Below are 27,994 nucleotides of genomic sequence, written 5' to 3' on the forward strand. Positions count from 1 at the left end.
GAGCATAAAGCACTCAGTCAGCAGAGCCCATATGTGGGTATGATCATGTGTTAAAAGTGTAAATATAGCAATATTCATGTGAGAAATTCACATGATTGGAACTACAAAGGCCTGTTAGACCACATCCTGAGATGTCTGACATAAAAATGAATGAGCATATACGATCTCTCTCCACGTTGTTGAGCCTTCATGCATTATTGTGGATTCTGTCTGCCTGCATGGCCACAGGGCAGTGCTGAGAAAAGCCTACTTTGTGCACATAGCTGTCTCCTTACGTCATGGTAAGGCTTATGGGAAGCACTCCTATGCATTCCCTGGAGTGTCTGACTGTGTGTGTCAGTTCTTGTATCTATGTGTTTGAGAGTATGTGTGTTTACGAATATGAACAGTTGTGCTCAAGTATATTTGGTGAAGCCACTGGAGTGTATGTAATTTGTATGGGTTTTCCCAGCGAACAATGTGCACTGCACAACATGCCACCCAAGCATAACCTGCCACAGATCCCTCAGTATAAAAAAAGCAACACATCCCCCCGTACTCCAGTCTTGTCTCCCCTCTAACTTTTATGAGGAAGTGTGACGCATTTGGGTACAGACTTCCACTGGGGCTCTTAAATGTTGTCTTCCTGTAGGGGCAAACAAATGGCACACCAGGGAGAAGGGTGCAGAGTTCCACAGCTTCACAACTACAATAATAATAATAACAATAATTAAAGAGTAACATAGACTAGAAGTTTGAAAATGTATAAAATCTAGAGGTGTGGAGAATCATCACCTCATCTATGCTTGAGGGCGGTGGCTCAATGATACATTATCCACTACTATCATAACACACCTGAATCGCTAAGAGGACTGCCATTGGTCCAACTGCATTGTTTCTAATGTAGACACCAGGTCAAAAGAAAATTATTTGCAAACTATTGCGATAATCTATAAATCGTTTCTGTCAATTTTCAAGTGTAAATGTTTAACATTTGCTGGTTCCAGTTCTGCCTGTCTCACTCACTGCTTTCTGTCTTTTCTTGACAGTTCTTCTATAATCCGCGTGAGCTTTGTCAGGGTTTGGCAAAAACAGAGACAGCACCTAATATGGAGAAAAAATTAAATGCCAAAAATCAGGAATGCTGTTCAAGCAACTTGACTGCTCTTTGTCCATTGATGATCCCAGTCCTGCAGTGTTCTTCAGGGAAAACACATCACCAGTAGTCCTCCTGGGCTGCAGTGAAATCAGCTGACTTCATGGTATGAGCACTATCAAGCTCCAGCCTCAATGACTGATTGATTCGAATATACAACTTTCGATCAATGATATATCTTTCACTCTGGTCAATGGAGCAAGCAAACTAATGAGGTAAATTTAGCTGCATCTGTTGGCACAAATCTTCCATAAGAATGAATATGAACAATTTCTGATATAGAGGCTGTAAAATCACTTTTACATCTCTTTAGCAACTAAGCAGTCTGGCCTGGTGACATTAAGGCAACAAAGCTAGAATTAAACCTGTTTGAAGTGGTAAAGTAACCCAGTACAAAGCTTTTAAAAGCAGTTTGATAACATGCTGATCTTAAGCAGCATAATTAAACACAGACTGTGGTTCATTTCACTACTGACACGTGCTGGAGCTCATGATTCTCAGTGGAGACAATGTCATTCATCCATCCATTTTCTACCGCTTATCCGTCAGGGTCGTGGGGGGGACTGGAGCATATCCCAGCTGACTACGGGCGAGAGGCGGGGTACACCCTGGACCCCTGGACTGGTCGCCGGTCAGTCGCAGGGCCGACAGACAAGCACACTTTCACAGTCACACCTAGGAGCCAGTTAACCTAATGTGCATGTTTTTGGGATTGTGGGAGGACGCCGGAGAACCCAGATAAAACCCACGCAGGCACAGAGAGAACATGCAAACTCCACATAGAAGAGCCCAGACTGGGATTCGAACCTGGAATCCTCTTGCTATGAGGCAACTAATTTCATAATTATAAAATTAAACTTATACTATTTTCTTGGCTAGTCACATAATTGTTGGGACATTTCTGCTTGAAAAATGACTTAAACAATTCACATTGACAGACCTGAGTACAAAAACACTGGATGACAGAAAATGTTTTTTAGTCTTGAGAATCAGACAGGAGTGCATACCGATCAATTCAGTAAATAGTGGACAGCAGACTGAGCAACTATTTAGTGTTTGCAGCATTTTATGATGGAAGGAGACACACACACAATCAGATGAACACTAGTTGTGAATGTAACAATTCAGGCAACTATCATCACAACCAGCCTGTTTTAACTCCTCTGTTCTTAGTCAGCTCGATTCCCACTATTATCCCACCTCTGCATATCCACATGCACCCGTTCCTCACTTGGCTACTTCAAATAACAGGGTATAATCAGCGCTAACTTGTGGCCTGTCTCACTGCTTGCACTTCCTTCTCAATTGAATAACATTGGAGATCCTAAAATACAAACAAGGATTCATGTTTGCAGGACAAACAGGTGAGGTACATACACCTGCATGACAGCACTAGCACCTGTATTTCTGAACAATGTGTGACTGCCCATTTGCGTGTCAACTGACGCGCTTAGACCTAAATGTCATCACAGTCATTTGAATATCTCACTAAGTTCGGTATTAAGAGGATCATAATGTTCATCTGATTCCTCATTCTCTCTCTCACACACCCTTTACTTGATAGCACCAAGTGATTCCACAGAGCAAAGATCAATCAACCTATCGTCTACCTGCTACATCAGGAAATTGTAGGTATTTTACCTCAGCTCACAATTATACCCAGTAAAATGCAAACTAAGCAGTCGTCTTGCTAAAAGATGCTTTCAAGGAGAGTAATGCCTGATGGGAGTTGGGGATGGCTTGTGTAATATGCGTTGTTTTACAATAAACACCACTATTGTGCCTGCGTACCTCCACACACACATACACGACAAGTTGAAGACATGAAAACATGATACGAAACAGAACAACACCAAGGTGACTGAGTGCTGCTGGAGCCTGTCTGCATGAAAACCACGCCAAAACCAGAAAGTGTCCCGTCATACATTATTTACATGACACAAACTATCCATTTCCAATTCAACTGAGTGGTTGGTAGTTCCTCACAGTGGGGGTCCAGGGCCACCAAAAGTCCTTGAGAAGCCTCTAGCGAACCCCCCAGCAAATCAGGAATATTTCACTTCCATTCCACCCACTTTCAAGATGCATTGAACAGGCAGCCCTGTTCACATATCAGCTGAACAACACTTGTGATACTTGACCACCATGCACTGATGTTATTTTCTTTTTTTTTCAGGTTTTGAATTACATCCGAAAACAACCCTGTTTAACTTTGTAACTTTGTTGTCAGGGCCCAAGCCAAGATGAATCAGACGGGTCATATGATTTAAAAAGAAAAAAAAATCTGTAAAATCATGACTGTGTAAACTATGTTCACTTTTTTTCTGACTTTTCCTTCTTCGGTGGATCTGCTCATGATTAAGGTCATGTGATGAACAGGTCCTTGCTTTACTTCAAGGGGTAGTCAGTAAAATGAAAAGTTTGTTAACTACTGGATGAAAATATGCATTTGAGGGTTGTCTGCCACAGTTGAGGAAGAGTCCGAGGGCCACCCACACTCGACAAAGAGCTACAGGTCAATACCGAAAAAGAAAAATTAGACCACACAAGCTGGTTGCAGGACATCCAACTTACTTGAATGGAGTCGTTCGCCATCGTTGTCCCTCTTGCTGTTGTCGGTCAGACTGTAATTTCACAGACAACCTGTGCACATCTGGGAACTGTACCTCACGTCAACGTAGCCTATTATCTCCTTCCAAAGACAATAAACTAAAAACTGGAGACGGACCGGCTATTTGTCCCGTTGAGTGTTATCTCAACTTTATGCAAACAGTCTGTATTGACACAAAGGCAAACAGTCAAGAGGTAATCCGCATTGTTGGGTTGCCTGGCCGCGCCTGAATTGAACCTCCCTTAGCGTTTCAGTGTTTTTAAGCCAACACAGAAAGGAAAATGCGTTCACTGTCTGCGCGTTTTAAAAACAAACAAGTCACATAAGCGCATCCAGACGAAATTATTCAGCTCCAGAGTCATTGTTCATCTTGTTCTTTGAGTGCTTGCCATTCAACAGCTAGCCTGGAGCCTCATAGAAATCCACCGGCAGCCCTCCTCCTTCATGTCCTGTTGCACCAGAGTGGCGATAAACTCACATCCACAGAAAACATAAAATGAAAGAAACCCCCTTCTCCTTTCTCTTCTTTTCCCGGTAACATCCGTGAAACATGAACACGCCTCAGTCTCTTGTCTGTATCACATGCCACACAAAAAAAGCCGCCTGTCAGTCCCTCACAAGCTGTTCACCCAGCCATAACGAGGGACAATAGAAACCCTACATGTAAATTAAATATCCCGTTAACCGAAGTCAAAAAACGCACAAACAGAAAAAAAACGTTCTCACAGGGGTACACGGGATGGGTCAAGACGACATCTCATTACGATCTCACAGCGGGTAACTGACGGGAGAGGAGCACGCACACCACTTGTACGCCAGAGCCTGCTGCGCGCTCCCGACGCTCGAGGCGCAATGCCGCCCGGGCGCTCATTGGTCCAGGGCAGAGTGACGGGAGTGCGCACGGATGTATCATGTGACCTGCGCTAACCCTCCTTGTCAACTTTAGCTTGTAATGAACCAACTGTTGAATGCCTTTTGTTTTGTTTTGTTTTTTAAGAACAACAACATACCTCAACGAGCAAAATATTACACAGAACAGCGTGTTTAAGAGACAATATTTAACAGTTATTGCATGTTTTGTATGAAGACTCTTATTCTACAGAGTTATGACAGGTATTGGAAAATATAGTGTAATCAAGACTCAGTCAATCAAGAGTTACTTTACGGTTGCGTTTTGAGCTAAATACCAACATCAGCATGCTAGCACCCGTAAAATGACAATCCTACCTCACCAAAGTTCATCATGTTCATCTTAGTTTAGCGTGTTAGCATGCTCAACTACAGCTGTGGTTGATGGGAGAGTCATTAATTTTGCAGAGAGCACTAAAATTAGTAGTTATAGTAGTTGCTAATGGTTGTTGACACATTTAACAAGTTGGAAACAAAAGGACTTCAATCTTACATGGCTGCCCTTAGCCTGAAGCACCTATTTGAGCCTTCAGTGGTTTATAAGAAAAAATATAGTTACTATCAGCTGTTTTCCTTCCTTATATTCTGTTTAAAGCTGAACCAAAGGCTAAGACAGTACACTACTCTCACGCTACGGAGAGGTCTTCATGCTGTAGAATAAACAAGTGAAACTGGGTGCTGAAAGGGTTTGAAGTCTGCTACATAACATATTTTTGTCAATAAAACATGCTTCAAAGCACAACTGAAGTTGCTCTCATTCAACAGACATGGCAGTCATGTATTATTACAAAGCTTTTCTTGTGTGTGTGAGACAAACTGATGTGAGTGGGTGTCTTTAGTAGAGCTGATACAGAATTTGAACTGGACTACATTTTCATAACTCATTTGCATAATGAAAATTAGCTGGCACAAAGATAGGAAGGAAGCCAAAGCAGAGAGTGGCTCTGGGTTACACACTACATATCCAACATGGCAGTCTGTGCTGTTCCAATTGACAGGAAGTTAAAAGACAGTGAATCACTTACAGTCAGCACTGAGTATGATGCAAATTGGTTTGAGTGAGTAGAAAAGAAGATGACACTGCAAACATATCCACACCTTTTGATTCAACATGTGGATGTGAAGTGTTCACAAGGTGCCAGTGATGTTTTGATACATTTTCCAAACCAACACCTATTTGTCCTGTTGTCCTGGAAAATATTAAGAGAAATGTATTTTTCTCAGGATGCCTGAATAGGCTTGATAAATGAATGTGGGAGCAGTTTGTGGTCCTGTCCAGGGACACTGCAGGTTTTGGGGACGACCAGTCTACGTCCTGAGTCATGCTCTGAGTCAAATTATACATGTCAAAGAATGGATTCTAATAATTAATTTTTTCTGCAGAGGCTTTCTCAGTTTTACAGCTGAAATATTCTCCCTCAGTGTTATTCCTAACATTGTTGTCAGGCAAGTAAAACTAGAAAGAAACAATACACAAAACCACTGAGTCTTTACATATCTAAAAAAATAAATAGTTTACATGGATAACTAAAGCTGTGAATTTAATATTAACACGTTTAGCTTCGTAGTTAGAGCGTGATTTGTGAAAGGATTTTTATTTCCTTTACAGCTGAGAAGCAGTGACTTTTGACCTTTCACACGCTGCCTGCTCGGACCGCAGCGAGCGTCGACGATAACGAGAAGGTAACTGTTAGCATAACCGCTAGTACATAGCCACATTGAAGGTGAGCTCGTTTGTTATTAAAACGTTATAACCCACAAACTGCAGTCATATGGGACGTGTATTATCTTGTAGATTACTTCGGCCAAAAACACAAGTAGCCGACTAGTGTGCAGTGGTTGTCTCTTGTCGTTTCTTTGCTAAAGTTTGATCACACCGCTAGCGACAGTCAACTAGCTCGCTAACCTTAACGTTAATTAGCAAAACGTTAACAAATAATGAAACTAATAGTTAACTGCGGCCATGCAGTGTATGTCTGCTCTAAAATGAACTATTAATGTGCCATTTTATTTTCGACAGGTTTCCTAAGAAACACTAACTTGTCTACAGCAGAAAGCATGGCAGATATTGAAGTTCAGGTTGAGGTCCAGCTCGCCTCAAACTGACCATCAGGACGGAGTGCGTTTGGGGGACTACAGGAGGACATGAGCTGTGACAAAGAGTCAGACGGCCCGGAGAGTCCACAAAACTCCATACCAGGAGGTAAAACACTGTCGCCCCTCCCCTCATGGTTATCAAATTTGTATCTTATGTCACTCAATTTTACCACTCATTCATTGATAGTTAGCCCACGGCTTATTTTAAAACAACCAGCTAACCACCACCCTGCCCTGCTCCACTGCTTTGGATTCATTTGGCAGTTATATGCATTTTAAAATGAGAATAGTGATGTAAAGAAATAAGTTTCTTTCTGTTTTACTGTAATGGACATTCATTTGTGTGTCAGATGTGGAGGAGTCGCTGTTGTTGTTGGCTGACGTTGCTCTGGCGCCATCCTGTGGTGACCGACCGGGCTGCAGCTGTGACTGTGAGGCCTGCTGCTGTCTGGATGTCAGACAGGTGGAGCTGAGCCTCCTGACCATGCAGATGCAACTCCAGTTCCTCATGAGCAAAGCAGATTACTTTCAGGACTGCCTTGTCAAAGGGTAGGGTCCAGGGCAGGGCTAGTCATAGTTCCATAATCTTACCTGTATTTTTCTGGTATTTTCATTTTCTTGTTCCTTTTGTGTGTTTTTGCAGACAGGGCAACTTTGAGAGAGAGGCTCTTGCTACTGCAGTGCCAAGTTTCCTGTACACCTGTCAGCCTTACTTTAACCAGGTGGAATCTACAGCTAGGAGCACCATGTCCCAGGACCACCCTCTACCTACTGGCCTCTGCTCTAGGGTGAAAGTGGTTTTCCCTTTTTTCTTTTTTTACAGGCTTCTCACCCAGCGTACTAAGAGACATATTCTCTCACTAGTGGTGTGTAGCCGTGCTGATAGTTTTGATTTTAGAATGTCACATCTTGAAGTAACATTGGCACTACATTCTACTGAAAGAGATCTGTTGACACAGAGGTTTGTGGATTATTCAGACTAATGGAGACAATTTGTTTTCAAAGAGATGTCAGTGCTGAATTTCTTTAAATGTCGCCTTTCAATGCTCTCTGCACCTCACACAAAATGCTGTTAACCTCCATTGAATCTCTTAAAAGAGGAAATATACATTGGCATCAGCTAGTGCATCAGCTCGGACTGGATAGCAGATTAAACGTTCAGCTGTCTCAGGGATAGACAAATGTCTGGATTTGTTGTTTGACTTGAGTTCCTAAAATTCAAACTACAGGAAACACTATTTGTGACTGATGTTGGAACAAACAGTGATTTGAGGGGGGCATACTGAATTTGTTGCTGAATGAGAAGGACATTTGTGTTCACCATAAACTCCCTCTAATCTTCTGCTGTGTGTGTGTGTGTGTGTGTTTGTGTGCAGCGTATGCAGCTGTTGGACTTCTCTCAGCAGCTGTGTGACAGGTTGGAGCAGCTGGTGTTGACCTACGCCAGCTACAATCTCCTCTGTTTGGACGAGAAGGAACCTAACAGGTACACAAACACACGCAATCAGTCATACAGAGGAACAACACATTTCTTATAATGAATAGTTACTATTTTTTTTTATATATAAAATACTAAAACATTTTTGTTGTGTTTTCTGATAACACATCACAGTGGCACACAACACAACACAACAGAGCAAGAAGTCCTAATGGGGTAGTCAGAAATATAAATATACACTAAATTATCCCATATTTAAATTATGGATTTACTCCTGCAGCAAATTTCATCCCTTTACTTCCAAAAGACAGATCAGCTTTGCCATTCAGTACATTCCTACAACAATAACAAACCACTGCTCTTGTAAGAGGAAACACGTGCTATTTGCTTAGACTGACTGTATGACTGGCTGAACGTCTCTTCAGTTCAACACGCTCTGAAGGAAAATGATCCTATCTTAATGATGCTATAAAAGCTTTAATAGTTAGTTTGTTAGTAACTTTTGTATAGCTAGCAAATCATTTATACTTTTATATTCAGCCAGATATTATACCCAGCAATTCTTTTTGAAGTCAGAAAAATATCTGCAAATGAAATCTGTTTTCACACTCTCCCATATGTCTTTCCAGCGTGTCACACTTCTTAATCGGTCAGAGTCAGCTCGGACGAGTGAGGCTGTCAACGTTCCTCTACTGTAAGCCAACGCCTTTCCTGGCCCAGGACGACACTGGCCTGTACAAACGCATGCGCTGGAATGTGGACAGACTCAGAGACGAGCAGCAGCAGCAGCAGATGGATGACGAGCAGAGTGGAGAGAGCGAGGAGAGGGAGGCAGAAACAGTCAGTGACACAGAGTAGTGAGTCTGGATTAAATCTCCACTCTCTAGTTTATCTCTTTGATAGTAGATAAAATATATATATATTAAAAAAAAAGACGTTTTTCATCCTCTGGTCTGCTGTTTTCCTGTTATGACTGTTATAAATCTGTTATAACCAGCATCCTTATGTCTCATTCAGTTACTTCCTCTGCTATGAGGATATTCCCAGTGAACCCACAGAGGCTTCCGAGCATAACCGAGGTGCTTATCACTGCAGCGTGGTGAGGATGTGGTCCATTGGTCAGTGGCTGCAGACGAACCCCGACCCAGACACAGAGGACATCTATGACTGGTACACTGTTGTTATTTCTTTTGATCCCTCACATTTAGTAGACATTTCTGTCACCAGATTGTGCAATAACTCAACAACACTGTTTGTTTCAGGATCATGTGCGACATCCCTCAGGCCTGCTATCAGAGGCTGTTGTTACTGGGCAGCGTTGAGCCATCAAGCTGCAGCGCTACAGACATGCTGCAACAGCTGCTGTTGTCACAGCACACAACAGAGTGATGTTAGGCCCAAATAGGTGATGTTTAAGTGCACATATGACAACTGTTACATGGGTGCATCATTCTCGATAGCTGGTAGAAAGATAAAACAGCATTTGGGAAGAGACCAGTTTAGGTCACACAGGATGTGCAGACAAATCCTGAAGGTAGTTATTAAGCATAAATAAATAAATATGTGTCATTGGGTTTATGCAAGATTCCCAAGTTGAGCATTTGGTTTCTTCTGGATGTTGGAGCAAGAACACCAAAGCTGGACTCACAAGGACATGACTGTGAAATTGAACACTTTGAGCCAGAGTAAGCAGATGCTTCCAGGATCTGTTGTTTTTTCCATACGTTTAAAGCTGAAGAGGCTCGTGTTTTCGTATGTTGTGATGAGCGCTGGTTTCAGAAACAGAGTTTTACCTCTGTCAGGTTATGTAAAAATAGTTTTATACAGTGTGTTTGTGTATTAATGTTTGTTGCACATCAATTTGTCACTTTATTTTGTTCAGCATGTTAATGTGTCAAGCTGTAAGGGATTTTGTAAGGATTTGTAAACATTTTAAGTTTTAAACTTTTAAAAATCTTTTGATGTGCTGTAAAGAAGTCCAGAAAAGTTATTTTATAAAAATTTATTTGCATGAAACATTGCATTAAAATAATTACACATACTCACAGATTTCTGTATTTCAGGAAGTCTAAACAAAAACTTTACATTTTATAACAAGCTGCCATGATTTGGGCTCCATAAGGGAGAGCCTGTTTACTTCATTTTAACAGTTTCATTAAGCCATTTAAATAAGTTCACACAGGCCTCACTTCATTTTCAATTAAATTACGTGCAACTTAACTTTGAGCCTAAGTGACAAGTGAACTTTGCTGACAGAGAATTTAGTCTTCTGTGTTCAGTTTGACCTCGTAACTATTCAGCTCATCAGTTCTGTTGACTGGACATTACGAAGAAGAAGGAAAAGGCAATTTACATACAACAAAGACAAAAATCTACCATTTATAATCTTCATTCTCCATTCAATAAAAATCTATATATGACTCTTCATACTTAATGCTACTTCTAAATCTCTAAAATACAAAAGTAAAGTGGAGTTTCCCTTCATTACAGTGAGCAGTCATTTTAAACAATATACATACAAATGATTACAAAAACATTACAGAGATGTTTGAGAAAGTACGGTACATCTAAAAAGTCCAGCTTTGTAAAAAAAAAAAATGCATTGAGCATAATGTGTTGTCCATGAAGGTACGAAACAGCAAACATAAATAAGCATGAATGCCTGCTTGCCTCTCAGCGGCTACACGCAGGCTTCGTTAAGAGAGCAGACAAACTAGTGACGGTAAAGAGAATTTTCTTTGCTGAAATAAACAATGGGAAAGGGTCAGAGTCAATTAATGTTAAAGCCCTGAATCCAGCTTCTCCTCGGTTTCAAACCTGGCTCACCGATCTCAATTCAGTTATTAGCAAGATTAACCTTTGTGCTTTTTTCATGCTGGACACTGAAAACCTGATTCAAATCCACATGGGTACAAAAAAATACCGATGTCCATTTTCTGTGCCCTCTGGCTAAAGTCACAGATGAAACTGTCAGTAAATTAATGAATTTCTGTCTTTATCTTAAAAAACTGTGATATTACAGTGAAGCAACAATGACTGCCTTAAACACTGACTGACAGACACACAGTATCCAGACAGACTGACATCAACAAACTGCACAGATATGAACATCTACAACCAGCACTTTGTACCATAGATCATTATAAGTTCAATAAATTTTCCTCCTATCACACAATAAAGCAACTCCTGACTTTCACAGCAGTATCGGTTCATGTATGTAATCTGTGTACTTGACCAGTGTAGAAGGCTGTGTATGACATCCAGCTATCATCAGACTGTAGTCTCAAATAACATAAATGAGAGCATGAGAACCTATTACAACTATACCTACAGAAAAAAATGATATGGGCCTATAGAGTATTATGTTGACCCTAAGAGGCTATACTTCAACAGTATTTCTACTTTCATCACTAACAAATCTCACCTCTCGACACGATTATGTGCACATAACTAAACCCTCATTAGCGCCTTACTCCAGTGTTTCAGAAGAAATGAAATCATCATATTGACTTTTGGTAAGGACCTGGATGATCCAAACAGCTCAGACTGAGATGATGCTTGAGCTCATGCTCAAGTTCTTCGACCTTAAGTCTGAATATAAATTATACCAAAACATTTTGTAAAACGGGACTCAGCCACAACCTCTGGGCATATATAATCAACATCGTTGATTTGATAAAATTTAAAAAAAAAAAAAAAACATTAGGAACTTGATGAAGTGCAATCTCGTAAATTTGGGAATCTGTGTTGCTTCATAAGTATTCAGTAGGAAGACATCTCCAGTGTATTCTCATTTTCATGATCACAAACAGTTGCGGCTTCATAACTGGGACTACAGGTGAGGAACACAAAGTAAAACAACCAATACAACAACAACTGTTAATCAGTTGGTTTGTTTGTTTGTTTTTTTTTCCATCGATTGAGCGTCGCCATTTGGCACGGTTGGTGTGTGAGTGTATGGCCACCAATGGTACAGAAATTTGGCATCAAGAAAAGAGTCCAGTTCCAACCCTGTAAAGTCAGTAGCAGTGATGCATCATGGGAATCAGTAATCACATTTCAGGTGTGTGAGTTTAAAGGACTTAAGTGTGATATTACAGTCAGTGTGTAGGATTGTGAGTGTGAGGTGAGAGAGGTGCTGAATATCTCATTGGTGTTGAGGTTCGTAACTAGCAGCACCACACGAACAGACTCGTAGGCAGCGTTGTCACTACAACTGGCATGTCCCGAGTCAATGCTTTGTAAATTTGGGAGTTTTATCAACGTGGAGGTAGTTATTATATTAAAATACTCAATGCATCATGTGCTTAAAGAGTGTAAAGTCTGTTTTATATTACGAAATGTCTGGAAAATAAGTAAACAAGCCCAAAAATATGACTAAATATAAAATACTAAACACTATGGACACATTTCACTTGGTAATCAGAATGTACTGTAGTTGCAGAAAATTTAACAGCTAAGTGAATAAATATGATCTGAAAAAAATGTAATTTAAGAAACAAAAGTAGGGTGCATAGAGCTTGGACTCTGGACTAAAATCCAGAGACTTAACCGCATCTCAACCTTAATCCAGTCCTCATAAAGATAACCACTTACTTTCTTGAGGGTAGTAGTCTGGGTAGGCACTGCCTGAGAGTCCTAATTAGGGGCAAGAAGTTTTTCCACCTTTTATTCACCAATAAACAGCATCGATTCATGGGAAAACAGCCAACCCTTGAATCCATCTAGCACTGGAATCTGTTGGGCTTGTTTTCACAGTAGTTAGAAATTCCTGTGTGGCCCAAGTGAATCTACAGCAATTGTTTCTAACTTTTTAGTTCTGATCTGATCAACTTTCCTCTCAAAGTAGTGCATTTGAATACCTTTAAAATCTACAATACCTTAAATTATTATGTAATTTAAAAAGGGTAAAAAGGGGGTAGCAGAAACTGTTTTTCTGCTCTTCTGAGGCAATCCCTCAGAATTCAGAGTGACCCCTTATTGGTTGGGTACCAGTGATCTACTTACAGGGCTGGGCAGTATATCAATATCACTAATTGTTTATTTTTGTGATCTGACACACATTTTTTTTAAACATGTTGTGAACCATGATATACCATCTAATTCAACACTTACTAAGCAATTACTAATTTCGCTCAGGTTATTTTCCTGAAATAATTTCAGTACAATGGTGTCATAAAATAACATAAACTGAGTGACCTAGTTAGTCTTATGTTAACAGATGTTGTGATGTATATCAATGCCAAAGAATTTCTTTTTGTTTTTGCAATTTTTCCACATTGCCCCGGTCAAATATTTTCTACAGTCTGTACAGCTGTTTTCCAGGAGTAAATACTAATATGCTAATTTTGTTTGTTTAGTTGTGTGTATGGGCTGTCCTGTATACGTGTGTATGTCACCCTGTTGACTGCCCCTTCCGGTCTTGAATTCTCATGTGTATGTGTGCATAAAAAGACAGCACTTGTGTTATCTTCCCTGTATGACTGTTGTTAATGTATTGCAGTACTACAGATGTTGAAATCACACTCTCCCGTCTCCTCAGTGATGTGTCTCCAGCTCTACAACTGTCCACTCGCCTTGTGGGGAGCTCCCAGTGGCCTCTGGGGAGAAACTACTGACAGAGGTGACAGTGGCAGAGGGAGGGGTGAGTGGAGGCAACAGGCTGGGCCACAGGCTGCTCTCCAGGGGGCTCAGTGTGCCTCCTGCACCCCCTGGCAGCAACAGCAAGGAAGAGCAGCCATCTCTGTTCAGCAGCAGGGACTGATTGATCAGCTGCTGGACAATGTCCACTTTCTTCCCCCAGTCCAAGTCCAGGGGTGGAGGTTGCTCTGGAGACTCAGGTGGCGAGCTGTCTCCATCCTGGTAAGTGTTGCTGGGTGTCAGAGGAGAGTCTGGGAGAGGAGTCGTCTCCGTGGATGGTGGCGAGTCTCGATATTCGTCTTCATTTAATGTCACCCTGTCACCCATCTCTTTGTTTGATGTCACTTGTCTGGGCTCCTTCCGTTTACTGGGTTTGATTTCCTTTATTCCCTCTTCTTCATCCTCATCCTCTTCTTCGCCACTATTCTCCAGCGCTTCATAGATGGTGGAGAGGCCAGAGGAGGGGGACAGAAGGACCGTCTGACCTTTATTAGACTGTTGCAGCTCTTGTTGCCACTGCATGATTTGTTGTCTTTGCTTCAGTTCCTGTTGTTGCTGCTGCAGTTGCAGTTCAAGGTCTCTCCTCTGCTTAAGCTCCTCTTCTTTCCTCAATGTTTCCTCCTCCTCTTTCTTCATCACCTCTGCCTCCTCTTTATTTCTCTTGATTTCTTCTTCAGCTTCCTCTTTTTTCTTCCTCTGCTCCTCTTCCTCCCTCCTCTTCCTCTCTTGCTCAGCCTCCTCCAGTGGTTGGTTCTGTCTCTCCCTGCGCTGCTGCAGCTCCAGCAGCTGCCTCTGGTGTTGCTCCAGTCTGCGGAGCTGGGGACTCAGCACCTGCTGCCCGGGGCTCCTGGGTGGGAGGTCAGCACAAGCCAACTTGGGTGGGGTGACCGCGGCGCTGTGAGGTTTGACGATGTCACAGCAGGTTCTGGGGTATGCTGTGTGATCGCGGAGGTGAGGTTGCGGTAGTGCAGTGAAGCCTGTGTGTGAGAGGAAGTGGGAAGGAAGATTACAGTAGCGTGATGTTATGAAACAGGTTACAGGCAGCAGAACAGTGACAGCAGTGCAGTGTGAGTACAAGCAGAGGGGTGTAGAGGGAAAGAGGAGGCCTTCTGAGGCTCATACTAGCTGAAGGAATAGTGAAAGCATTGTGAAGCAAAGTCCAAACATCTGCCAGTAGCCTAACTGACCAGCAATTATTTATAGTATTGTACTTTAAACAAGTGACAGTGGGACATTGTTTGAAAGCGGTGCAGCAGTGACAGATACAGCCTGCTAAGTATTCAGAGGGCTGGAGAGACAGCACTTCAGTAAAAACACCAGAAAATAGTGACCCAAAGTTTGGTGACTGGGGGTGGTAGCTGGGGTAAGGGGAGGGAAATTTGTCCAGAGAGCAAATGTGCATATTTTACATGATTTTTTTTCTTATATGTAATCTTCTTAAAACATGACACCCAGAAAAGAAAGATTTTTGTGCCAAAAAAAGAATAAATAAATAAATAATAATGAAAAAAGCAGCCAACTTCCTGTATATGCAATCACTATCAACTCTGGTGAGAACATAAACAACCACAGAAAAGCTTATTGCAAGCTTAAACAGTCATCACCCGTGAATGGAGTTTATAGTTAGTCAACCAATGATACATGCAAAAGCTCTTCATGCATTTATAGACATCGAGCATAACAAGAAAACTAAATAGCTTGGCTTTAGAATGCTAGACATAATTTCTACCTAAGTACATCAAGTCCTAGAGCCAAGCTATCTGGCCAACTCTGAATAAACCAATACAAAGTAATGAAAGTCAAGTCATTGTGCAACGGTGACATGCATAAGCATAAGTTACCATTAATACAGTGCTGTAGAACAGTGAAGCAAGAATGCTTAAAAAGGCAGCAGGAAATGGCTAAAACATCAACACACCCCGTGTGCTGGTGGGGAAAACATAGCAGCAGAATAAGCAGGGCTGCTGTTCTTGATGCTGAACGATGAGACGTCAAACTTCTCTGCTGCTTGAGATCCCGAAGTTTGATCCATTTGTTAGAAGGTCCGGTGGCCTGGATGATCAACACATTGAAAATTCCTTCCAGTTTCAGATCACACAAGTCTTTGAGGTAGGGCACGCTGCTTATGGTGTCCAGTTCTCAAAGACCACAACTTCAATATGTGTGTGAGTGTATGGCAAGAGTAAAGCAATGATGAGGTGTTGGCTACAGACGTTTGTGAGACCTTGAAATTAATACCAGTGGTGTTGGAGGATTTGTCTCAATACACAGATCCACAGACCACAAGTATGCCTTGTACTCCACTCCCAAGTGCCCAGTTTAATAAAACTGTACGGTGAGAATACATCATGGTAAAAATCTAATCTTTATTTAAAGTTTCAAGGTTCATTACTCCAAAAGATGAATAAACACAAGAAAAAAAAAGCTGGGTTACAATTTAAAGTGCAAGAAGAGATGAGGCGTGACTAGGGACAAGGAGGATTGCCTGTATCGTAAAGTAGGAGAGCAAAATCAAACAGGAATATACAACCAAAACTCATTTTCAGTTTTTAGCTTTGTTCAGTAAAAAGTACTGGGATAAATACACATGAATACACGTTAAACAGTTCATTCCACATCCTTTGTTATACTTCTTTTTTTTGTTTTCCCCCTTTAAGAACCGTAAACAAACAAGTCAAATCCATGCCAGTTCAGCACACCCACATAATTCTGTGTTAAATAAAACAGAAACCAAAACCCGCTCACACATTGGGAGTAAATAGTAGTAGCTATTGCACATACAGGAATTTAAGCCATATGATCATCATGGAAATATGGAAATATCAGAGGGAAGTGTCACTGCTGTCCTGTTTAAATTTCTTCCCTTTATTTTGCTCTCTGTTTTTTAAGTTTAACTTTGATTACGTCCACCCCCAGAGATTTCATGACAAACACTGACAATAACTACATCGTGAGAAGGCTGGAACAGGGCCAGAGGGAGTTAGGGGACATTATTTAGGCTGTTAGGGAGATGATGAACTATACATTACCTGCAAAAGAGTTCTCAGTCTTTTCACAGATAGCAGAATAGTAGGGAGGCTGGATGTCATCTGGGTTTTCCTCTGGTTGCAGCAAAGCACTAGGATTTGATGAAGGATCCAGGGCTTCCTCTGGCCCCGGCACATCCTCCTTGACATGCTCAGCAGGCTCGACTTCCTGTTTCCCACATTCAATGTACTGCTGTTCTGCGAGGCAAGGCTGGAAGTGAGTCTCCTTGACCTCCTCAGGCAGCTCTTCCAGGGAGAAGATGCCAGGGCTTTTGATACAGCTCTCTCCTGTGGACTGGGCATTGGAGTTTGAAGCTGTGGTCATGGTGTCAAAGCCATAAGATGCCAAAGATGTAGCTGAAGGTGGGGTGGTGTCTTCACCTGCACCAATTCCCAACTCCCCCATCTCCACCTCCTCCCCCTCTTCCACAGTGGACAGGCAACGTTGGGCTGTAGGTTGACTGTCAAAGGTTACGTGGCTAACCAATGGACTCTCCAAGGAATCATCCAACTGAGCTTCTCCCTCTGTGTCGCTGGCCTCGTCCTCTGTTGCAGACGATGAAGAGGAGAGGTTGGAAGCAGGGGCAATTGCAGGGCCTCCCAGAACTTCATCAGCAGGCAGGGTCTCCACTTCTGCCTTCTCCTCTCCCTCCCCGTGTCCTCTCTCCATGTGAATACCCATGTCCTGGTAGTCCAGGTCAGGCTGTTGGGAAAGCGCGGCAGCTTGTGCATCTTGAGGTGGGAACTTCCTGTCTCGATTGTAGTCACCAAGTTCCTCAGGTGTGCTTGTCTCACTGCTGAGGGTGCTTGACAGAGACATTCCTGGGGCAGAGAGTGGAGCTGGGGCCAGGGTATGCATTGGTGCTGGGCTCGACTCATCCATATACATACAGGCCTCTAGATTTTGTGGCTTATTTTTGACAGAGGAATGATGGGGAACCTCTTGGTTTTCAGAAGCAAATGGATCAGAGCCTAGTTCTAGCCATGCTTGGGCTTGGGCTGGAGAATGAGTTGTGGTCTCAGAGTCCGCTTGCCAAGGGTCTACTAAAGGGCTTGCTGCAGCTGCTCCTTCTACCTGTATGGGCTGGGAGACTTGCTCATGCACCTGCTGTGCCTGAGGAGGTTCTGCCCAGGGATCAACAAAGGGATTTGGTTGGTCCCATTGAGCAGCAGGGGCAGAGGGAAGCAGGGGAGGAGGTGGTGGCTGGGCCACTCTGTTCAAGTTGTCCAACCTGTCATCTTCAACAAAGTCATCCTCATCTGCATTCCCATAGCTTTCCAGACCACTCTCCGTCACCCCCTCACTGGCCATCTCTACATCTTCATCCTCCTCCTCATCGTCCACATCATTGTCGTGCCTAGGTCTCTGCGGTTCATCTGCCCTCTCTGAGCCCACATCCATGTCGCACACCCGATCATCATCATCGTCTTCATCTTCGTCCTCATCAAAGTCATTAACTGGTATGTCAGGGACCTTCTCAAAATCAGGTGAACCTGCTGAGGCTCCTTCCATGTCGATGGCTCCCTTCAGACTGCCTTCTCCCAGATCATCCATGCTCTCTGTGCCTTCCAAGACACCAGGGGCGCTCAATTCAGACGCACCCTGCTGGCTGCCACTTACCTCCTCAGAGTCTAGCTCAGAGAGCAGGGCGCCACCGGCCCTCCAAGCAGACCCCCCTACTGGACCAGCTGACCCAGGACGAGAGTCCTCTGTGGGTTGTGTGGTTCCACTCATTTCAGAGACAGAAACCAGCTGGCTTCCCTCCCTGTCCTCTTCATCCTCCTCCTCATTTAAATTAGTAGCCTGAACTGTCTGAGAGGTGGCATTTGCTGCTGCTGGGAGGGCTTTAGATGTGGAGGGGGCTTGGTCTGTCAACAGGTGAACAGGCTCCTCAGATAGGTGAGGAGGGCAGGCCACAGGTAGTAATGCAGGGTTTGCCGAGGCCAGCGTCTGCTCCTGCATTGTTAGCAAGACAGCACTGCCCTCTGGCTGCTCCTGAGGTGGGGAGGTTTGTGGTAAGGCTGTCCTGTCGGGGCTTTGTGGAGGAGAGGAAGCAGCTTCATGGCTTTGGGCAGTCTCTTGAGGTACGACCTCTGGTGTGGTATCCTGTGCTAAGACTGGAGCAGGGACCTCCTCTGGTGCAGAGGCAGCAAGGGATGATCCATGTGGTAAGGGCACTGAAGCTTCCATCTGTCTTTCTGTCAGCACAGTCACTGCTGTGGCAGCTGCTACCACGGTAACAGCAGCAGTCTGTGCTTCTATAGCAGGTGTGGTAGAATTTGTAAACCCCGTCTTCTTGCTCGTGGTGAAAGGTGAGACCGCCTGAGTTGGTTTGGTGCCACGTTTTGCTTGAGAGGTGGTGCTGTTTGCAGGTTTGGTGGCTGGAGAAGCAGGTGGAGTTCGGCCAAGGGGTGGTTTGTTAGTGGCGGAAAACCGAACAGCAGCAGCAGCTACAGGTTTCTTTGTGGGAGTAGATTTCGCAGGAGCTTGAGCTTTGGACTGTGACACTTTCAGGTCTGCTGCCTTCGCTGTTGTGGACCATTTGGAGGAAGGGTTGACCTTTACGGTGGCTGAGGGTTTAGACGGTTCAGGTTTTCTGGTAGCAGCTGATGACGGAGCTGTTGTAGGTTTCTTAGCCACTGCAGCAGGAGGTGGTCGACTGACATCTGGTGCAAAGAGAAAAATAACAGGCTCACTCAACTCACCCAGTCTGCTTATCAATAATAAAACTTTTTTTTTTATTTTGTGAATTACTGCTTGCTGAGCATTTTAGCTCAGACTGTAAAAATATGTTTACATTTTTTTCACAGAGAGAATTTAACAATATTTATTTGTGCTCCCACTCCACAGATTTATAGGGTGGCTAATTATATATTCATATAAAGACATTTCTGGTGCTGAAGTCAAACACTCGATGCAACTTTATTGCATTCTTTTAGGCTGACTACTTTGAACCATCCAACCAAATCCATTCGATGGGTAAATGGGACATTTCTTCAAAGGTGTGTCTCCTGGACAGAACAAGGCATAAGTTCTAACCTTTCTTAGCAGCAGCAGCAGTTTTAGGAGGCTGTGCTGCTGTGGTTCTGCCAGTAGAGGATGCTGTGGTAACTTTAGAAGCAACAGTTTTGGCAGTTGCACCGGTAGACGGCTTGGTTGTAACTGTGGTGGGTCTGGATGTTGTGGATGCAGGTCGAGATGTTGTGGGACCTGTAGCAGGCCTGGAGGTAGAGGAACACAGACATGCTCAGATGGCACACAAACACTGTCAAAAAACAAGTTGTAGCAGCTTAATTTTGTGTCCCAATCACTTTGCTGGCAAAGAACTAAACATGAATACCACCTCTATGTGCATTTACAAGTATAAAGAAATAACCTGTGCTAAAGTGAATCACAAAAGCATTTATCAAAAACAAGGAACCCATTAATGCAAAATCATCCATCTATTGCCACACTATAATGTGTCCTTCAGTCTCCAGTCACTTTAAGCAAGCAAGCACAGGGTGCAATGAGGAGGATGACAGGGTTAAAAAAAAAATGAAAAGTGAGTCAACAAACAGTGACAGGAGCTTAGAGAGGAAGAGCTCCAAGAGCTGACAGTGCCACATGAAAAAAATGAATGGTGAGATGACTGAAGAGACAACAGAACAGGAACAAAAATAAGACTGAATGTGACCAAAGTACAGAGCAAGAAAACAGTTAAAATGACAAATAAAGGTAGATGAAAGCTGCACAGCTGATACTGCACTAATCCAGTTAGTCATGTCAACTGCAACTACAACACAACAAAACCCCTTTCTCCACCCTGCTCTCTTCTTCCATTGGGCTGCCCTCCCAGAAAAGCAAAAAGATTCAATATGTACCCTGTTCTCAGAGATACTGTGGACTACACTCTATAACAGCTACATTAAATGTGCTCTGATGTCAGCTTCCTGCTTCCTGGACAATCAACACATGAGTTTATAAAAGAGTTATTGAATCAGCAAGCTACAAACTAACAGAAACATTGGCTAAACCCCATTTTTCCTCTCCCACATGATATACATGGCTTGGCTGACTTTACAGTCCATGAGAAAAAAAAAAACACTTTAGAAAATAACCAAGCCAAGCCTGAGCCTCATCCAAGCTCAAATCTTAATGCAATTTTAACCAGAACTCAAAACCTGATACTTTCAATGTGGCCAATCAGGTTTGGGTCCAACGCCAATCTTAAAATCTATTGCTTTATGATGAAGTGTTTGGATCTATGACCACATTCTCTTTTGTTTCATTAAAACAGAGTAAATTCTTTATGATTCTTTAAGCGGTATTTAACTGGCATCTTTTCAAGTTCTCATATGGGCAGATGACTGACATATCCTCCTTATGTGTTATATGTATGTGTTATACAGGGTCTGTGGAATCTCCACACAATACATAGGACTTTGATGTAGTCTGTGCTATAATTCACTGCTCCATTGGCTAATTTACAAACAAAGTCTGTTTCAATGGACACATCATCAGCTGTAAAAGTACTACACTGATGTGCAAAAACAATACAAAAACTCAACACTATAAACAATTTGACATCTGTTTGTAACAAAACAGATTCATTTTCATAGAGCTGCATAGTCAAATGTAATTGCCTTAATAAACTGTGTGACCCTAACAACAATCTTTCTCTCTTTAAGACTTAATCAGCCAATATGGTAGATGATACGGACAGAGACATACTGACTTTGATGGCTTCCGGCGTAGCAGCATGCCTGCACACAGATGCCACTCCCACACTACAATAACCACTACAATGACCATTTGTTTCCCAAAGATCAGATAGCCACTACAGACATGGACTTAAAGGTTATTGTAATTGGCTGCTATCAGACAGAAGATAGGAGTTGTAATGTGACATCCAGCCTAAAAACTTGAAAGTAAGTCAGACACTGAGATGAACACTGCCCTGAGGAAATGAAGGGTAATAAGCCAAGGAAAAAAAATAAGCATATATATGAGACAGAAGAAAAAGGCATACATCTAAACTTTAGAAGAGGAAAAACATTAACAATGGGGGGTGGGGAGTGATAGGAAAAGGTAGCTTAATTGAGGAAGTTTTCATATCTAAGTTAAATATGAATTGACAGTACCACTCAATTACAGCAAATAGGCAGACAAAATTGAATGAATGCCTCTTTCTAAGGAAGAGACTGAATGATGAACTTGGGACTGAGAGACAGAAACAAAGTCGTATGAACTATATCTAGAACAGAAAGAGTTAAGTTATTAAAAAAACGTTAAGATTGTGAGGGGTAAGGTGAGGTCAGAGAAACAATATAACCCCAAACTGTCCTCACATTGCTTTATAATGAGCAATAACCTCAGACTAGAGGGATGACACAGAGAGGAAGAGGCAGACCTGCTAATGCCTGTACTAAAAACACTGCCTGTGGGTGGTGGTTGTTGTTGGTGTATTAGTATGGATTACATTTTCTGCCAACAGAGGGTTGAAATCAATACAAACCACAGTCCAAAGGAAGGATGAGAGGCACTAAACAGCATCACAGAGGATTTTAATGACCAAACACAAGGTCCTCGTAAGGGCAAAGGTCAGCACAGGGACAACTCACTGATACATTTTATGGTTTGCTTCGACATTCACAAACGTTTACAACAGATGCAAAAAACATGCCCATGGTATTAACATCCTGAGCAGCTGAAACATCTGTTCGGCTAAGAAACTCTAATAGCAAACATAAGTTAAAGCCACATCTACTCCATCCATCCATCCATGACTCCCTCTTGTACATTTAAGAAGGAAAAAGTAGAAAACACAGCTGGGAGGCTAGACTCCCTCAGCATACCCGCTTACTGTAGTGTAAATTATTAACTTTTAATCAAGCCAAAAAACAAAGGAAAGAGCTTGGCCTGAGGGTATACTTCATCCCAGTCGCTGTAAGCTTATTCTACAAATAAATACAGACTTTCTTCTGTCCTCACCCCTTTCCCCCCCTTCATCACTTGAAGGGCCCCCCTCAAAGACAAAATATGGAAAAGGAGTAACCTCACAATACCTTGTTTGGCTTGTAGGCTGTCCAAAACCAACTGCTTTACTCATTCCTGAAAGCAGCACACATTCCTAGGGTTTGGTTATCTCCTTGACAATGAAGAATGGAGGCCTGAATCAGGTCAGTGTAGTTTAGATGAAGTGTTGCAGCCTAGCAATAGCTTGGCAAACAGTGTTGGCTCTTAGACACCCACTGTCACTGTGATAGATGTCATGGGCCTTTTCTGTTTGGGCAGTAATCCTGCTCCCCTCCCAGACTGTCGGGGAGATATGACAGTTTTATATCCGATGGGACAACACAGAAGTAATCAGGAGACAAGACAGGGAGAGTAACAGACAAAATGACAGGATAAAAGTGAGAAGAAAGTGTGTGGTACAACGACAAGCCATTCTTTAAGGCCAATGCAAAGGTTTTGGTGCAATTTTGATAAATGATCCATTACAGTCAAATTCAATTTTCAAACAAGAAAATATTCTCTATCCGACAAAACAACAAGTAATATCCACCAGCAGTTCCGTCCACTCCCAGTGGTGACTCTTTGAATATTAATCATCTTACAGATTGTTCAGCAACACAAAGCCATATCACTGTCCTGCTCACATTGCACAGCTACACTCTGGAAATTTCAGTGTTTGTAATGAAGCCAAATGATGAATGAGTTAGAAATACAGGCACAACTAGACGGAGGATGGGCTGTAAGGAGGGCTTGATGAGATCCTGGCCTTATGCCCAGCACTGTACATGAACAGACGGCAGAAAAAAGGGAGGAGGGGGAAGAGAGAGGAGATTGAAGCAGGGGGTGGGGTGGACAAAGACCGATTGCTCAGTCAGAGCAAGGACACCGTAACACATCAATGGAGGACAGCAGAGCAAAGCAGGTGTCAGATTTATTTTTATTTTTTTTAAAAAAAAAAAACAACAACATTTGGTCCCTTACTCCGGTTATCAAGGGTTCTCATCAACCTCTGGGACAGAAACATCCTCCTGTCATTCAGATGGATTATGTGGTTACACATGCATGTGTTTGTGAATAACAGAAATATCAACATACAACTAAAACGGTGTGTTGCTGTACACAATTTTACTGCGTAAAATAAAAGTGTTCAACTAAAATCCAGCAGTTTCCTGTCTTTTCATCATATCCTGCTATCAATCATTGAGGTGTACTACTGTTACTACACTACAATGTGTGTTTCTGTGTGACAGGTTGGGCAACAACAATGGCCACTGTTGTCTTAGCAATATGAGAAACAAGATGGCAGGGCATGAATTATAAAGTAGTGGTAGCAAAATTATGAGAGGGGAGCTATGCAGACAATGTGTTGCAGTTAATAATTTGCCAAATCATTTAATGCCATTAAATTCTGTTGCATGTGTTGCTATAGATTTTTAGCACCATTATTGTCATTGTCATGACTAATGCAAATCACTGCTTGAGCGGAGATATTGTCTGTTGGTGTTACTGCCCCACTCTGCTGGATAGCCATCACAAACTAACACTGACTGAATAGCACACCAATGCCGCTGCTGCTACACAAAGGATTCGACACGCCACTGACTTTGCCATCACACGCAGGTGGCATGAAATGCAACACGCATAATCTGACACGAGGGCAGACACCTGCTGCTGTTCTCTTGTTGTTCCGTCTATCTCAAGCCAAGAGGCAAGTGCCTGATGTCACGTCCTGGGGAACAAGCCAAGGTACAGTCACATAAGGATGATGTGCTACTGTAATCAGACTCCTAGTATTTGAAAAGCCTCAACTGATTAATTCAGTGGACGAACTTCTCAATGTACCGCCCCAAACACACACGGGAGAGAACAAAAGCAACTGCTCCTTGCATCACGCCAAGAGATGGTGCATGATACACGGTGTAGTATTAAGTACGTGGTTCCACATTAAAATATTAATACTACATTTAACTGTGGTCACTCCCAAAACATCCTAATTAGAACACAATCAAAACCTTCGGCTAATGAATGACAATTAACAAGCAAAAAATTAATAGATCATTCTGATTCCAGTGCATTTTTTCCTCTGTCTTATATAATTGTAAACTGGAAATGTTTTATCTGACAGTCATTCAGAAAGATAAAGTCACCTTTGACAACAGGAACTTGGGATTTCTAAAAGAAAATTGTGACTGACACACTCCAACAGCACTGTCTCCTGTGTACAACAAGAAATTGTGTAAACTATATCTACTGCAGAAAGTGTTGAGTTATAAAAAAAAAGAAGCTATCATTTACACGCAAATAGGATTTTTAAAAAATTCTTACAGTTAAGAACGAATGCAATGACTGTGTGCTGCTTCAGAAAACACTGACACAGCACATTATTTCCTTATTTAATAAGAGATCATTAAGAAGGAGGACAGGTAGGGAGATAATCTAATCAGGCCTCTCAGTACCACCAGTGCATCCTTTGGAAAGATGCTGGATTGGAGTATTATGAATCTGACTCCTTCTAAACTCTAGAGACGGGTTACTTCATATACAGAAATATCTATCATGCTAATAAAGCTCAAAACTTGTAATCACATGATTTTACAAACACCTGAAAAAGAATATTATGTAATTATTGTTTTGGCAACCACCTGTTAACTTTGGCAACATATTATAATGGCCTATATATGTCACCTGTATATCTTAAATTAAGATTTCTTTACTGACAAAAGCTTTCAAGTTGAAATGGTAGTAAATGACCAAGTCAACTATGAAATTCTACAACAGCCACTACGAACACTCGGGAGCAGCTCTTTCAGCAAGTTTCATCCAACCAGAGTACACTCTATCCACACCACCAGCTCAGTATGAGAGGGATTATGATCCTAGTCAATAGCTCTCTGCCCTGGGGAGGTGGGGCCAGTTTCTGCCAGGGGGTCTGTTTGGGACAAAGCAGTACTTCTTCAGTATCGCTGCTTCTCTTAAGGCCCTCTGTCTCAGGTTATTTCTGTTAACATGACTCAGTCATGAAGCGTAATCTGACTCAATAACAGCCCAAAGACCACAATGGGCATGGTTCTCCACTGCTCTCTTTCAGGGCATCAAGATAATCAAACTCACCCTCTCATTCACTTTGTAAAGGGGATTATAAGATTCTCATCTCAGATAGGAGCAAAATATGTGTGAATAACAAACGGAGACAAAGCAAATCAGGAAGGATAAAAGAGCAAGGACCGTTACATTCAGTAAAATAAAACAGGGTTTCCAACTTCAGAACGCAGTTCAAATAACTTGAGTACCTGATGGACACAGTACAACTGACATTTTATATTACTATATCACTGGCTTTCTGTATGTGATAGGCACGCATACCTGGTGGTCTTTGAAACAGCAACAGCAGCAGCTTTTGCTGTGGTCGAAGTGCTGGGTTTCGGGGCAGTGGACACAGCTGGTCTGCCGGTAGTGGCTATAAATAAAACAAAAAAACGGAAAACAGTGAAAAGACACTAAAGGTGAGACAGGGAAAAGATACTTAATCAAATGTTGTCTTAGAAAGCAAGGGAGTTGCATGAAATATTCTCAAATACAACATGAAATATGAGTGACCTAAGTATTATTTCATGTCAGTTCAGTTTTACTTATCTACTTGAGCCTTACCTGTGCTTTTGGGTCTAGCTACATTAACAGTCTCAGTCCCTGGTCTCTTCTTAGCAGTGCCATTCATTGTTGTTGGTTTGGTACCATTTGTTACTGTGACGGCAGCAACAGAGGTAGTCCTGGCCTGTCCAACAGGCTTCTTGTCAGGCACCCTTGTTTGGTTCTTGAGCATGGAGGAAACTGCTGCTACACCCATTGGTCTTTTAGGTACAGCTCCAACTGCTGCTGATTTCGCTGTTGTAGTCATCGTTTTCTTGACTGCAGCTGCAGAAACATTGTTAGAAGATTTGACGTCATTCCCCGTACGGTGATGGCCAATACCTGACCGTGCGTTGGATCCAGAGGCCCCTGCAGATTTGGCTGTGGTCTGTGTTTTATTTGCAACAGCTTTTGGTTTTATTTTGGGGTCTGCTGCCACTGGCTTGCCATTGGTCTTCGGAGTGGCCGCTGAAGCCGCATCATTTGCAGCTTTCTCTGGTTGTGATGGGGCTTGCTCCGATATGTTCTCCTGCGATGAGGTTGGTTCTGCTACTTCTGCAGCTTCACTGGGCTCCGTTGTTTCCATGGTAACCCCATCCGGTTTCATTCCCTCCTCCAAAGGTGTAGACGCCGACGTTGCTGCTGCTGCTGCTTACAAGGTCCAGGGACTCACACTCGTCCCAAATGGCCAGTTCCAGTCACACTTTAATGTCCTGTAGACAAACAACAAAACAATAAACACAAGGATGTTGATTTTCCATTGCTGCACACCTCTCATATGCAGGATTACATATGCCATACTATTAATAAAATCATGAAAAAGATGTCACTGCATTTCCAAAAGGAAATGCCATTTATTGTAAGAGGCCTCCAAGGAATTTGGGGGAGTCTGAAAAAAAAAAAAACGTGAGCAGTGGGAGATGCCAACAAATCTTTTCTCGAAACCAGTCCCTCTCGTCCTCAGGGCCTAGTCCACCCATCTAATAAAACTACCATGCAAATGAGGCATCATGATGCCAGCTGCATCGAAATAAACTTAGGAATGACTTTTAAATACCACAACAAAAAAGAATGGTGGATTGGTTAACTGTGCGTTTTATGGAGAATAAAAAACAATGACTTGTGACTGTGCTCTAAATGGCTTCCTCCATCTTCAAATATGAAAGGAAAAAGCTGTGGTTTGGAGTGCCGAAAGGCAAGAGAGGCTTCACGATTTCCTGACATGACACACAGGCCACAAAGGAGGAGGAGAGGGAGGAGAATGCGAAAAACAAACTCCAAATGGCCTATTTGTTGGCCACTGTCCTCCTCTCTGTTGAGCAGATGCAGACAGTAACAGTAATTTTGTGATCACCTGACTGAGATTTGTGTCCTGGGAGGTTTCTTAAATGACAGCACTAGTGAAAACCTTGAACTTAATCACATAATATAGTGTAAGAAGCTGTGTTGAGGAACTGGAGAAAATAAAGTGGAAGGGCGAGATGAGGAGCGGAGGTATGCAAGTAGTCATACA

At 42.4% G+C, this 27,994-nt stretch overlaps 3 protein-coding genes across 3 annotated transcripts in view; 1 reads left to right on the forward strand and 2 right to left on the reverse strand.

The window, feature by feature from the left end:
- The window catches only part of pkn1a (protein kinase N1a), a 44,362-nt gene extending 39,813 nt beyond the window's left edge, over positions 1-4,549 (reverse strand). The window contains exon 1 of the mRNA XM_046410128.1: positions 3,710-4,549. Coding sequence (XP_046266084.1) covers positions 3,710-3,730 — 21 coding nt within the window. The 5' untranslated portion in view covers positions 3,731-4,549. The remainder of the gene's footprint in view (positions 1-3,709) is intronic.
- Positions 4,550-6,202: 1,653 nt separating this feature from the next.
- On the forward strand, positions 6,203-10,231 carry c2h19orf67 (chromosome 2 C19orf67 homolog). The gene is given in 8 exon segments (XM_046410153.1): positions 6,203-6,338; positions 6,676-6,858; positions 7,103-7,301; positions 7,396-7,540; positions 8,129-8,238; positions 8,820-9,047; positions 9,208-9,360; positions 9,453-10,231. Coding segments are annotated over 7 exon segments (1,107 nt in total). The 5' UTR covers positions 6,203-6,338; positions 6,676-6,713; the 3' UTR covers positions 9,580-10,231.
- Positions 10,232-11,890: 1,659 nt separating this feature from the next.
- Positions 11,891-27,994, reverse strand: part of si:ch211-214c7.4 (mucin-17) — a 29,485-nt gene continuing 13,381 nt past the window's right edge. Inside the window, exons 2-6 of the mRNA XM_046410141.1 lie at positions 26,503-27,194; positions 26,218-26,311; positions 19,897-20,078; positions 16,860-19,523; positions 11,891-14,807 (exon numbers count right to left, since the gene is read on the reverse strand). Of these exons, the coding sequence (XP_046266097.1) occupies positions 13,729-14,807; positions 16,860-19,523; positions 19,897-20,078; positions 26,218-26,311; positions 26,503-27,088 (4,605 nt within the window). The 5' untranslated portion in view covers positions 27,089-27,194 and the 3' untranslated portion in view covers positions 11,891-13,728. The remainder of the gene's footprint in view (positions 14,808-16,859; positions 19,524-19,896; positions 20,079-26,217; positions 26,312-26,502; positions 27,195-27,994) is intronic.

Source organism: Scatophagus argus, chromosome 2 (genome assembly GCF_020382885.2).
Source record: "Scatophagus argus isolate fScaArg1 chromosome 2, fScaArg1.pri, whole genome shotgun sequence".
NCBI lineage: Eukaryota > Metazoa > Chordata > Actinopteri > Scatophagidae > Scatophagus > Scatophagus argus.